Source organism: Styela clava, chromosome 7 (genome assembly GCF_964204865.1).
Source record: "Styela clava chromosome 7, kaStyClav1.hap1.2, whole genome shotgun sequence".
Classification (NCBI taxonomy): Eukaryota; Metazoa; Chordata; class Ascidiacea; order Stolidobranchia; family Styelidae; genus Styela; species Styela clava.
Genome location: NC_135256.1, coordinates 6,598,913 through 6,612,590, shown reverse-complemented (window position 1 = coordinate 6,612,590; position 13,678 = coordinate 6,598,913). Strand labels below are relative to the sequence as shown.

Here is a 13,678-nt window from a genome sequence, read left to right as displayed (position 1 = left end):
GGGCCGCATTCGGCCCGCGGGCTGCAGGTTGCACGCTCCTAATATAAAGCATCATAGGAAAATGAGCCATAACACACTTATTTCAATTCTCATGATTTATCCGTTGCTGCTTGTTTTAAATTACAGATATTGTACGTTATGACGGAAGAATATATATACCTTGGTTATGCGAAAAGGTTGACATGGCAACAGCGATCGCCAAATGTAAACAATTTGGTGGAGAACTCGCAAATATATACAACCAGATTCATATGGACAATATAATGACATTCATTCGCGATAACAAGTTGGGCGAGCGACGATATAAAGATTTTTTGCTCGGCATGACCTATGACCCTATGGTGAGTCGTCTGTATCGCTTTTAATAACATTGTCGTTTGTAATCAATGACAAATATCAGTTGTGATGTCGTTATAGTAAACAATGGTTAACTTTTTGTAAATAAGTATGTTTTAGGTCCACAACTGGGCACCCCCTTTTTATGTGTACCAGGTTAGGTTTTATAAAGGTTAATTTTGAGATAAAAAAAAATCATGTTCTAAGTCGACTCAGTAAAACTTGTCTGTGGGAACTGATTGAGCATAACTCGAACCCATGAGCTTCGATATATGATTTGAAAATAATCGGGAAAATGTCCATAGAGTTTAAATATAAATGCATTGTAATAATAATTGGATATTGTTTAATTACTTCTTTCTAGAATCAGATTCTTCGTCTCCGAAATGGAACAGCGGTATCACAAACTGACTTCAGATGGTCCTACCATCATCCATACCTCGGAAAGAAATATCGTAAATACAGAAACGTTTATGTCGTAATTGAAAAAGGTTTAACAGTCCCATTTCAATACTTCATGACCCTCAAGGAAAAAAAGTCCTACGGAGTCCTGTGTGAAATTTAAACTCTTCATGAATAGCGAATGGTAAAACGCACAACTAGGAACAAGACGAAAAACTCCTTTCTTGCCAAACGTGAATTCGGACACAAACAAGCATTTGTTCAAATATGCGTAGAAACTAATGCAAAGATTTCTGCCAAGTGATTCTTGTAACGTTCAGTTTGTAAACTTGCAAAAAGGTGAAAACATATAAATAGTGTTATATCCACAGCTGTTACCCATTCGAAACCAGTAGGCCAACCTGGTACCATTCGGCCGTCAGGCCACCGCTGGTGATCCAATGCATTCTTTACTTCGACAGCTAGCATGCTAATTTAATATTATCTATTGTACCTGATATTTTATCGGTATTCATTGTCTAACACTTCACAATACAACCACGTTGATGGCTAGGTCACCTTCAAAATTCCCCAGCTATTCTGCAGAACAAAACATTCGTTTCAGGTATCCCAGTGTAAACGGAGATTCGCTGATCTTACGGCTCATTTAATACACGATAATTTCTATTTCTAGTAATATTATTAATAGATGTCAGTTTGTTAGTTGGATAATTTTCAAAATTCCTATGATTTTCACCATTATTAACAGTAATTTTAACATTCTCCTCCCAATCTGTTGGATTAGACGTTAGGACGTCAGGTGTCACTGCTCGATAAACAGTTTTGGTTTCCCGCGGCTTTCCTTCCGCAGTAATGTAAATATATATATATCATTTTTACCTATTTTTTTTGCATGGTTTTTATTTTTTAATTGTTGGAAAAATAAACTTGACTTGGGTTGAATGCTAGGCCAAGTAAGATTCGAACCAGAGATAAAGTCCGTTTTAAGCGTTTTAGCAGTCTGTTAGTTTCCTCTTCGAAACCCTTAGCTTTTTTAGCCTGTTCTTTTATGCGGCATTTGGTAGTTTTATGACTTGTTTATAACACCTTAATACTACCTCAAACAAGGGATTTTGCACTAAAATATATACCAGATATATTACCTTCCACATTTTAGTTGTGATGAAATTACAACCTTTTATCGGAAAGAGAGAATATTCACTGAATTCAAACCTGGAACCTATGGTAATATTCTTTATAAAACAGTGAAATTAGTGGCCAGTCCTCATTAAAACAGGACTCGAAGTTTAATTCATCATATTCATTATTAGAATAAATACTGTACCTTGTACATATTTTACGCCATTGGTATAATTTCGCAATTTGAAGTAATAATTATTGACATCAATAACTAATAAAAATTATTGTTGCAAATCAAAATTTCAGCTACCTGTCCAGTGACCATACAATTTTAAAATCGTTTCGGCATACTTTGGATATTGAAACGTAACATAAGTCATTGCATGTACTACATTATAGACGTAAGACTTTCCACCAATGATTTCCCTACACCCAATATAGGGGGTGAAATTCACTCTAAAATTTTGCCATTTGAGGGAGGTATTTTGCTTTGTATATGCTTTAGTATTATCAATATTATTTAGATTTTCAATACAGTATTACATTAATACTTATTCATGAACATATAATAAACTGCTTGACCTGTACAAAAACGGGAATGCCTATAACACCAAATAGAGCAAATAATGCAACTTAAAGAGAAATAATGAGTTCCGAAATAGGCAAGAAGAGGAATTTGACGAAAAAGGTTGACCTACTCACAAATGATAACAGTTTTCTAAAACACGATTCCCGGCCTCGTAAATTAAAAAATAGATAATATATTGAACCTTGGGCGTCGCTGCGTGATAGCCCGCTTTGGTTGGTGACGAAAAGAGTTGGGACCACTGGTCTAGTATATGCTGTTGTAACTCACCAATGACATACATTTGATGTATCGCTGCTAAGAGAAGGCCGTTAAAATTGCAATAAAATAGAGGGATCTTGAGATATAATTCTTGTTTCATCATAAAACTAAGCATTATGAAATTCGGACAATGACAGGATGCCACAAAGCTCACAGAAAACATGAGGTTAACATTTCAATTGACCAACTTTCAAATATTTATTAAGACTGGCAGCTCGTTAATCATACCCAGTATGTGTAACAGGTAATTCCATTACATTTTACGGCCTCTGTATTAGAAATGTATATAAAATATAGATACCTCTGATGTCACTGCCTAGTGATGGGCAATTTTTTGTAAGCAACTTTTTGAAAAGAGAATCGCTTTTTATCGATCGGAATATGGAAATCAAATAAGTAGGAATATTGAATAGTAAGTATTATTAGCTAATTACAAAAATTCTCCAAACAACATATCAAAGACTTCGAATGAATAATTAATTACTTTTGAACTGATAATTTATAACTGAACTGATACCGGCGCGGCGGTGTGGCTCATCGTGCTGAGCGTTGGGAATACGCTCGCCACCGCATCTCTGATTACCCTGCGTGGGTTCGCAGGTTCGAATCCCATGCGGGGTAGTTATGTGCGAGAGGAATGCTGGACTCCTCGCCGTCGTAGGGTGGTTCACGTAACCGCTGGTCGGTTACGGCTTCCTCCACCATCAAGTCTATGCTTCCGAAAAACAAATACCTAAAACTAATCCCATACCCGACATGAACTGGTAACAGGAGGAGAGGCCGTGGTTCGCCATATGGTTAAGCCGTCTTATCGACTTTCCTCTCCCCCGGGATAAATATGTAAATCCTATCCTATCCTATAAAACAATAATTTTATTGGGAACATTTTTCCAGATGGCACGATAATTTTTTTATGCAACTTTTCCAAAAGAGTCGAGCAAACCGCTATTTATCAATCGGAATAGGGAAATCAAATAAATAATATTATTGAATAGTAGGTACTAATAGCTAATTTTAACAATTTTTAAATAACATACTACTTCAATCTTTCAAAATTTGTTTTGTATTGGGAACATTTTTTTCGGATGGAACTTTTATTTTGATATCGTAGACATTCGTCGTTCTCACCTCGGTCAAAGGGTTGAACTACTTTCTGTTGCTTCTTGTTTGAGTTTGCTTGGCTAACCTTCCAGTATCCGAGAAGATGTCGCAGTTGGATGAAGATGCGATTAAAGACCGAATAAATAAACAGAGAACTGCACCTTTTGATCCACGTTATCCGAATTGCAACCAAAGCCGAAACTGTTTCCAAAACTACATCGACTTCCATCGATGCGAAAAAGCTCTTGAAAGAAAGGGAGTAGACATCGGCTTGTGTCAGATTTTCCGCAAGAACTACAAATCACTATGCCCAAGTGAATGGGTTGAAAAGTGGGACGGCCAACTGGAAGAGGGTGTTTTACCAGCGAAAATTTAAGGAGCATGCTGGTATCTTAATTTGAGAAATATTCATGGACATGTTATGTTTAATCTAGTCTATTATTGTAAACTTTGACAAATCTGCATTAAAAGTGTTGAAGGATTTTGAAATACTTTGTGACTTTTGTTAGAAAAAAAGTTGTTTTCATTTGAGGTTAAGTTGGATATACCATACTGATATAGATATCAACCTGATACCGTACCGGTACAGTCTGACAGTGCATGGGGAAAACTTGTTCTGTTGTTAGAGACTTATTTTTACAATTCTGGAATGAAAGATTTAGACATTCGCAATACAGAAAATATTAGACTTTGTGAAAACTAATATATTTATGTCTTGTAAATTACCGGAAAAAATAGTTAAAGTGTATAATCGGAATTAGGCGGATAAGAAATAAACACTGTAGTTATAAGGTTATAGGAAATGATAGTTATATTCCACCTGATTTTGACACCTCTAATGGTAGCTCTTTGACAAGAGAACTTTTTTCGTAATCGCAAACCTCGTATGAAATCTGGTAATATATATTGGATTGCCAGAATGATTTGATCTTTGTCAGAATTTAATGAGATTTCCGCAATTCCTTTAGTAATTCTCAAAGACTTTTCCCACAAATTAAATATTAACACTATTTAGGCAGATATAGAAATATTCTTATAATATTAGCAAGTTGGCTCAATCATATGGTGAACCACGGCCTCGCATTTGGTTACCAGTTCCTGTTGAGTATAGGATTAGTTAACCAGCTATACTGTTGCCTGTTCATTTTGAACGGATCATTCTAATGCATTCCGGAACTAATTTAACAGTTATGTCTATTGCTTCATATCTATCAATACTAATGTCTTGCTTGTCATTTTTAGATAATTACATGTATGTATCCACTTCAAATTCAGAGTCTGTGCGAACAAATCATTATTGATGACCACTTTCACTCACAGCATATGTACAAATAGGCCCTTTCTGCTATATTATCTTTTTTATATTAACACACATTGAATATGCCTAATAAATTCATGTAAAATTGAAGTCTTGGATAAAAAAGATTATTTTTCTGCGATTATTTTGCCAAATCCATTTTTTTGAAAAACGACTTAGAAACGCATTGAAATAATGATCTGTAAACAATAGGTGAAACATTTTGTCCCAGTGTTTGTTACAAGCCCCTAAACCTCAGTCATGGGTTTCTGGCTTAGCAAATTGTGAAGCTCGAGTCACTAGTAGAATTTCTGCTGTTTCGACTTATAGTAGACTTCACAAGTGACAATTAAATGAATAAGGGTCTTGATTCAAACTTTCCATTATAGCACATATTGAATCAGCATCATATTGTAATAAAAACTAGGATTCAATCATCTGTCTGCATCAATTTGCGTATTCAGATGGGGTAAATCCTACCTAACCTGATATTATTGTTGTTTATAATTTAATTGTCAGGTCTCTCTGGCATTACTTGAGTCAAGTCTCCCAACACTGAATATTCTGTTCTATACACGACATTTGTTTATTTTATGGTACAGTATTTTTTCCTAAAATTCACCTAGTGTATGGATGAGGTATTAAAACTAGCACTAAAACTGGTTGTGCCCTATAGCCCGGTGCGTTTTATGTGCAGACAAAACCCCAATCAGAGCAATTTATTGACGATGCGTCTCATGGTGTGTAAAATACAGTATATGACAAAATCAGAGAATAAACTCCATTAACATTAGGCTCATGAATGAGCCTTTTTCAACAAAAATTTTGGTTTAGTGAATTCCAATAACATAACAACACCTAAACTGACTTTATTAAAACCTTGTGTATCAACCTTCGTGTGCATTTCATAAGTCTAGAGGACCATGAACCTACATCTTGATGCTTGTCTACATCTCGCACAAGACTATATTTAACCAGAAAAATTATCATCAATTACATTATCACAGGATAGGTAGATAAATAAAAAAATACAGTGTAAAGAATTGTCTCAAATATACTTTTGAATTGCAGTCTAATTAATATGCATATTATTGAATCATTTTTTCAATCCATGAAAAATATACCTGGATAAACATACATGCCAATCATATAGAGTAAACTTTTTATATAAAAACATATTCAACTATAATGATGTAGCAATTATTTAATCTTCTGTCTTGAATATATCATGCCTCCCAAGTTCCAGTATGGTCAATTGAGGATGGTGATCTTTGGTGAGTGTTCCCAGTCCATTTAATCATAATGACCAACAGTTGATAAATTTCACACAACAGGGTTTTATTATTCGGTTATATTGAATATTTAAAGCAGGGGTCGGCAACCTGCGGGCCGGATCCAGCCCGCGGAGCAATATAATCCGGCTCGCGACGCTTCGCTGAATTATAGTAACAAATTATAGCTGTTTTGTCGATTATATTCTTTACGCAGAGGAATTTACGTGTAGACTAAATTATATTATAACGTAACAAGTATAAAATTCACAATTACTCGTTTAATGAGCCTGACAAATGACAACAAAACGCAGAAAAGTTGATGCTAAGTGCAAATGGTTTAATGGCGCAAAAAATATTCAAATGATCAGTCTTCTCGCGCTGCTTAAAATTTAACTTCTGATCTGTGTGATAAAATGTGATTCATCGGTCATCCATTAGATTTTTAACATTCAAAAAATATGTGCGACCTGCCAATGACTTGCAACCTTTAATTTTGGCCCGCGAACGATAAAAGGTTGCCGACCCCTGATTTAAAGCATTCATCATAAACCGATAATTCTAATTCAGTAATTGAAGTTCAAATATTGGTGCACCAGAAGTATGTGTACCAATATGGAGGGAACTAATACAATAATTAAGATGGTGACATCCTGTAATTTTCACAAACCTTTTATTGTAATGAATGTGTCAACGAATTTTTCTTAGGTAAGTTATGAAAATTTTCATTAGACAGTAATAAGTGCTTTAAAACAAACAGGCAGTTAAACAATAATATAATATTTTTGAGTGGTAAAATAGGTAGTATATATTTGGAAACGTGGGCAAATGGCTTTTATAAATAATTGAAAAATCTCTTTGTGGCAGATCACATTAAATAATCACATCCTGGAAGGTTGTCTTCTTTTGTCAGGACGAACATACCCAACTCGTGATGTTGTCATGAATGAGTTGTACTGTGCTTTGTCTTCTTCATGGTCTAATTCGGGTTGGTGTCCTGGATATGCTCTCGACTCCTTTCCTGCAGTTTTCAATACTCGTAACTGCTTCATGGATTCCTCTGTCACTTTATTGTTATTCTTATAGTCTGATTTGCATGTTGTATCAAAATAATGTGCATATTGTGATGGGAGTGGCTTTAATGTAGCAGCATCTCTGTGCATGTCATATCGTTCTTCATTCCAGTTGCCAATCAATGTGTTCGTGCCATAACTACTTTCTTTCGTTGTGCTTCTCCATCCAAATTGCGTAAATTTCAACTCATCGTGAGTATGGGTCCATACTTCTGCCAATCCCGATGCTCTAATATCAGAGCGAAAAGCAGGAAATCTTTCTGTTTCATGTAAAGACATTGTTTATGTATTAACTTGAATTCTGAAAGAAGCAATATAAATATAAGACCATTACTTCCAGGTTTATATAAACTTGAAATGAGGAATTTTAGATTCAAACAGCAAATGGTTGGAATTTAATAAAATTGTACATGACTGTATATACCAATCAATCATTTATTTCAGTACAATGCTGTTTATTGCAACATTTGAAGTTGAACTGATATGTGTGAACATTTGGGTTTAGACAAAAATCAAAAATCTATGGTGTTAATTTAAAAAAACAGTTTGCGGGAAAACATTGTCACCCTTTTTTAAAATCCCTTAAACCTCACAAATGAACATATTATCTGTTTCTACTATAAAGACAATCAGTTAGTTATCAACATGACAATAGATTTTATGAATTAAAATATATTTAATTGCCAAGTAGTTAAGTCAGTTGTAAACATATTTATAGTAACATATTAACAGATTAGAATATCAGCAGTCATATACATAGTGTCTATAAAGTCATATTTAATATCAGGTTTGTTAGTTTTAAAAAAATTTAAGACTTATGGACACCCTATATTATTGTGAAACCAATATACTTAAGTTTTAAATTGGATTCAAACATGTGCGATTGCTGGAATGGTTTCATACTCGCTTTAGTTAAAGTTTATGCAAAAATTTAAAGTGTTGATTAGCATATTTATTTTCTGGTTTGACAAAAGCAATAAATTTTGTAACATATGTCCATATATGGAAATGATTGTCTAAACCAGTGGTTCCCAAACTGTTTAGAGTTGGGACCCACTATTTATTACCACAGCCTTTGGCGACCCATTTAACTTTTTATGACATAACACAGAACACACCAATGGCTAATCATCGCAAAACTACCGTGTTTCCTCGAAAATAAGACCTGGCCTGAAAATAAAACCTAATTTGAATTTTTAAAATGACTTTAATTAAACCCTACCCTTAAAATAAATTTAAAATGTGTGTGAGAGGAATTTCAATGACCTGAGGTAAGGAGAAGATCACACCACTATTCAAGATTGTGTGATGTCACAAACACAATTATGATATTTGTCACTTGATTTTTGTATAGGAAATACAAATAAAAACAATGGAAGTCGGTTTTTATATAACGTTCATTAAAAAATCTCGTGATTTTCTACAATGTGATTTTATTTTTGATAAATGAACACAAAAGACCTCTTCCAAAAAAAACCATAGTGATATTCTTCAAAAGAAAATAAATCTAAATTCTATCTAAATTTCGGGGGAACAAGGTAAGAAAAGCTGTACAGTGTACAAAACTGCTATGCGTAAAAAGGCCACATGGTCATTCCTTGTGTAGCGAATTTTTGTTCCTTTGAGAAGATCGTGAAAAAGGAAACTTTCACAGATTAGAATTCAAATTCAATTTAATTTGTTTTATTTTTTTGAAGATTTACGTATTCGAGTCGCCACCAATCCTAATAACAAGTATAATTAATCGAAGCTTTTCTACATCTTTTCACGACCCACTGAGATTCCTTTTGCTACCCACCAGTGGGTCGCGACCCATAGTTTGGGAACCGCTGGTCTAAACTATCAGAAACCTAATTGCAAATTTTATCCTATAAAAATACAATCCCAACATATTTTAAGGTAAAATAACAAATTAAATGACAGAATGATTGCGACCACTAATTAAATACTCTTACAGCAACAGCAATGATCAAAATAAAGATAAGCATTGACTTTATTTGATAAAAAAAAACATCTGTAAAGCAATGGCTGAATGGTAAGATTTATAAGTATATTAACGTTTAAAACTGGTGTCCAAAAAAGGACAGAGGTACAGTGCTAAGTACTGCAGTACTCCTAACGCGTTTGAAGCTGACTTGGAAGTAATTGCATAAATCTTCCAATTATGCTATTGTAAAATTCCTCCACTCGATCTAAATGCGGCTCGTATAAAAAATGCAAAACTTAACGCAGAAACCTTTCATACTAAAAAAAACGATACAGTAACCATGGTTTCCGCTACGCTTGAATACTTTTACATTTGGAAGATAAGTTGAGTTTGATTTTTCGTACGTAACGTTATCTATCAAAGGCACGTACACGGAAAAACGTAACAATTTCTCTAACCTAGTTTAAAAATCAGGGAGGAAATACGCACTTCAATTCACCCACCCAATGCAATCAAAAACGCAGATGAGGCGATTCTACCAGGGTGGTTGATAGGTCGCATGAACTTTGAAATAAAAGCACACCGCAAAACTATCAGACATGAGTGATATGACACTATAGCATCATATGTCTGTGTGTTGTCAACACGGACAGAATACAGCAGCTTCCAAATAAAACAATGTGTAACAAAGTAAAATGACGGCATTAGCAGTGAATATTGCTTTGTGGATTCTCGTCATCATCGCGCGGAAAGGAAGTTTGTTGCCGGCAATCATGTAACCATTCGTCACCAAATGATAAAGTCCAATCCAAAAATCCAAATCCAATTTCTTTCATTGATTCCCTTTTATTGTAGTCTCAAACGTAAAAATAAAATATACATCGCGCCGTGCTGCCGAGAACTCCTTTTGGTTAGATTTCTACAACGGGATCTGGTGAGCGCGATCTCTCGCTCAGTATCTTTTTGGTGCTTACATTGCATATGTATTGCTTACTTTCAAAATTAGTGAATCGTTGTACAAATAGTACCTCGCATTGTTTCACGGTTTGATAATTGTCTTTACAGTCCGGGGTTTTTCAAACTGGGCACCCGAGTCTCTAGGTGTCACAGTGGAATTCTCTTGAGGACATCAACATAGGCTTTCAAATAGGGTTCCATTACATTTGAACCCACGTACATTTGAACCCATGACAATTGCACCTGTATGCTATTGCACCTATGGAATTTTTTTTGTTTCACGGATAGTTAAACCCATACTAACCCTAACCCATGGGTTTTAGCACCCGCATATAGATTGAACCCGTGGATATACGCATGGGTTCAAATGTACATGGGTTCAAATGTACGGTCACCTTCAAATAGACATCATTCGCGATGACTGTATTAATATAAAATTTAGTGTGAATTATGCCATTCTCTGGCTCTATTTATTCTTCTACTGCATTTATTCTTCCACTTTTTTAGTTTTATTATTTTTGAATGTGGTGCATAGAATAACTGGTGGGAAAAAAATTAAGTATATATTTATATACAAGAGGAAAGGCCCCTAGAGTTGAAAGTCTTTGGTAGGATGTCCGCTAATCATGACAGTTTAAGAACCACTGATATAGTCTATGCATCTGATTCCTATACCTGATCTCGGATTGTAATCGATAGCGAGGTTATAGTTCCAAATTTGATTGAATCATCTTGGCGGTTTTCGTCTTCCTAATCGAAAATTTCTATTCTATTCAACGCTCTAAGATTAACAGTCATAAGCTGAAAAAGTACGTCAGTTGCACTTTCTCTAACGCTTACAGTTGTTTGATTCTTCAATTAGCTTCGTTGATCCAAACAACATCTAACTAATCAGTCTACACTCAAATACCTCGGTGCCTAAAGCAATAAATAACATATTGTGTTTTGATCTGTTGTTCAGTTATTTCTTTGGCTCCCATATTTGGTATAATCTGTTACATTTTTATGAGGACAGATACAGTGTTGGTTAAATTTATCCTCTCTCTTGGACCAAACGGTTTTTGTTTATGTCGGTCACTTCTTTGTCATTTTAGCATGCTAGTTTAGGGAACATTTGTCTTTTTGCTATTATTTCTGTATTGCTGTTGTTTCTGATCTGATCTTATGAAGAAGACATACTTCTGGTACCGAATACATATATTGCAATTGTATATTTACAAATACAAAGAACAGTTCCAAGTCATGACTGATAAGTCACATAAAATCAAAGTTTCACTGCAAGCCCGAGTTCGTTAATTACTTGTCCATCGTTATCCTTTCTTTTCTCTCCTAACGATTGGTCGCTTTTATGCTGGTTTTGGTATCCTTAGGGCATGACGCGTTATCGTCATCGTACCTTACAGGACGTCTAATTGTTACGTATTTTATGACTGAGAGATTGCTTCTAATTTTAAGATTAGTATGACTTTAAGTCTAAACACGTAACTTAACCAAAAGCAGCGAAATTACCCAATATCCTATACTATGCACCTACTTTAGCTGCGGAGCAGTGGCCAAGCTTGGGCGTGCAGTGAAAAACAATACACAAAATGCAACAAAATTCATAAAAACATAAGAAAGTTGAAATTATGATTATGAGACAGAATGTGTGTGTGTTATACAGTGTATGGAAAGAAAAAGATTTGGCGTTGGTTTATTTTATAATTTAGGTGACAGATTACTACCAATGCTTAGCTTTAATACACTTCGTTTCACATTAATAAATTTTGAAGCGCTGAAAAAAATAAAAAAATACGCGTGTTGCGTTGATGAGCCTTTCCGGCTATAATTGTGATGAGCCTCTTTGGGCGTTTAAAAATAAAAAAAATGAGGATTTCACTTGCGTTTATGCAAATACATCCCGAAGCGCTGATTCGAAATACGATCGTATTTGTAATCATATTTTGAAAAAAATGTTAAAGTCAACGTAAAGTATATTTAAAGAAAACGAATGCTAATATCTGCCAAAATCGAATAAATTAAATATTTTTGAGTAAACCTCGTTGGGTTTAATACCAAATATAGAACGCCTTAAAGATTAGAAAGAAGGAAACGTGAAATACCTGTGAAGAAGAAGAAGAATGTCTGTCCATTTTGTACACGAAATTGAAATATTTATAGTACAATATAAAATGCTACAATCGCGCGGTTTCTTGAAGTTGGTTCGCGGGCGTTTCTTTCTGAAGTTCTTTCGTTTCATATCTTTCTCATTTGTTTTTGTAGTCAAGAGTTCCGACTAGTTTTTGATTTTACGGTTTTTTTTCTGGTGTAAAACAGTTCATATAGTGTGAATGTTTTACACACATATTTTTATAACAGTCCATATAATGTGAATCTCATACACCTTTTAAATCTAACAGTCTTTTTCTTTTTGTCAGAGTCTTTGGTATTTCGCTTGTAATTCCTTGATTTTTCATACTGTCTGAATCTTGGTTTGGTGGTTGTTTTTCATTTTCCTTGATCTTTTTATCCTCGGCTTGCTTGTGGAGTTGATGTCTTTGGGATCACCTTTAGTTCTAACGGTTGGTTTTCAGACTCCATCTCAGAAAGGCGCTGGTTCGTCTGTCGGGTCACCATTTTTAGGGAACATTTGTCTTTTTGCTATTATTTCTGTATTGCTGTTGTTTCTGATCTGATCTTATGAAGAAGACATACTTCTGGTACCGAATACATATATTGCAATTGTATATTTACAAATACAAAGAACAGTTCCAAGTCATGACTGATAAGACACATAAAATCAAAGTTTCACTGCAAGCCCGAGTTCGTTAATTACTTGTCCATCGTTATCCTTTCTTTTCTCTCCTAACGATTGGTCGCTTTTATGCTGGTTTTGGTATCCTTAGGGCATGACGCGTTATCGTCATCGTACCTTACAGGACGTCTAATTGTTACGTATTTTATGACTGAGAGATTGCTTCTAATTTTAAGATTAGTATGACTTTAAGTCTAAACACGTAACTTAACCAAAAGCAGCGAAATTACCCAATATCCTATACTAGCTCTTAGCAAAGGATTACAATTATGCTCTTTGGAATGTGTACTATCGAGTTTATATTGCAAACAGTATTGAATTATTGCATATTTTCATCTTCAATTTGTCTCTTGAAAAGTACAAATGTGCGAAGAAATGAAGTGGGCACACTGGCACAGTGGTCTGAAGACTTCCATTGTATATAAATACCCTTCCAAATGTGAAGACGACAACTCGAGCATAATAATTGAGATGTACTCGGTAATTCTAGTACAGCGTTCCCCAAACTTTTTTGGCCACGGAACATTTACACGTTTTATCTCGCCTAGCGAAAC

General features: G+C 34.7%; 2 protein-coding genes across 2 annotated transcripts; one reads left to right on the top strand and one right to left on the bottom strand.

Annotated features, from left to right (window-relative positions):
- Positions 1–130: 130 nt before the first annotated feature.
- On the top strand, positions 131–2,394 carry LOC144425237 (uncharacterized). Its single transcript, XM_078114771.1, has 2 exons — positions 131–341; positions 701–2,394. The coding sequence occupies exons 1-2, from the start codon at positions 183–185 to the stop codon at positions 899–901; spliced, it is 360 nt and encodes a 119-aa protein (XP_077970897.1). The 5' UTR covers positions 131–182; the 3' UTR covers positions 902–2,394.
- A 3,412-nt stretch (positions 2,395–5,806) lies between these two features.
- Positions 5,807–7,768, bottom strand: LOC120328186 (cilia- and flagella-associated protein 68-like). The gene has a single exon (XM_039394608.2). The coding sequence runs from the start codon at positions 7,723–7,725 to the stop codon at positions 7,255–7,257; it is 471 nt and encodes a 156-aa protein (XP_039250542.2). The 5' UTR covers positions 7,726–7,768; the 3' UTR covers positions 5,807–7,254.
- Positions 7,769–13,678: the final 5,910 nt, after the last annotated feature.

Excerpts from the sequence above, each read along its gene's own strand:
- LOC144425237 (XM_078114771.1), top strand. The coding sequence starts at position 183 with ATGGCAACAGCGATCGCCAAATGTAAACAATTTGGTGGAGAACTCGCA. Across the intron at positions 342-700 it reads GCATGACCTATGACCCTATG|AATCAGATTCTTCGTCTCCG; the intron begins GTGAGTCGTCTG and ends ACTTCTTTCTAG.
- LOC120328186 (XM_039394608.2), bottom strand. The coding sequence starts at position 7,725 with ATGTCTTTACATGAAACAGAAAGATTTCCTGCTTTTCGCTCTGATATT.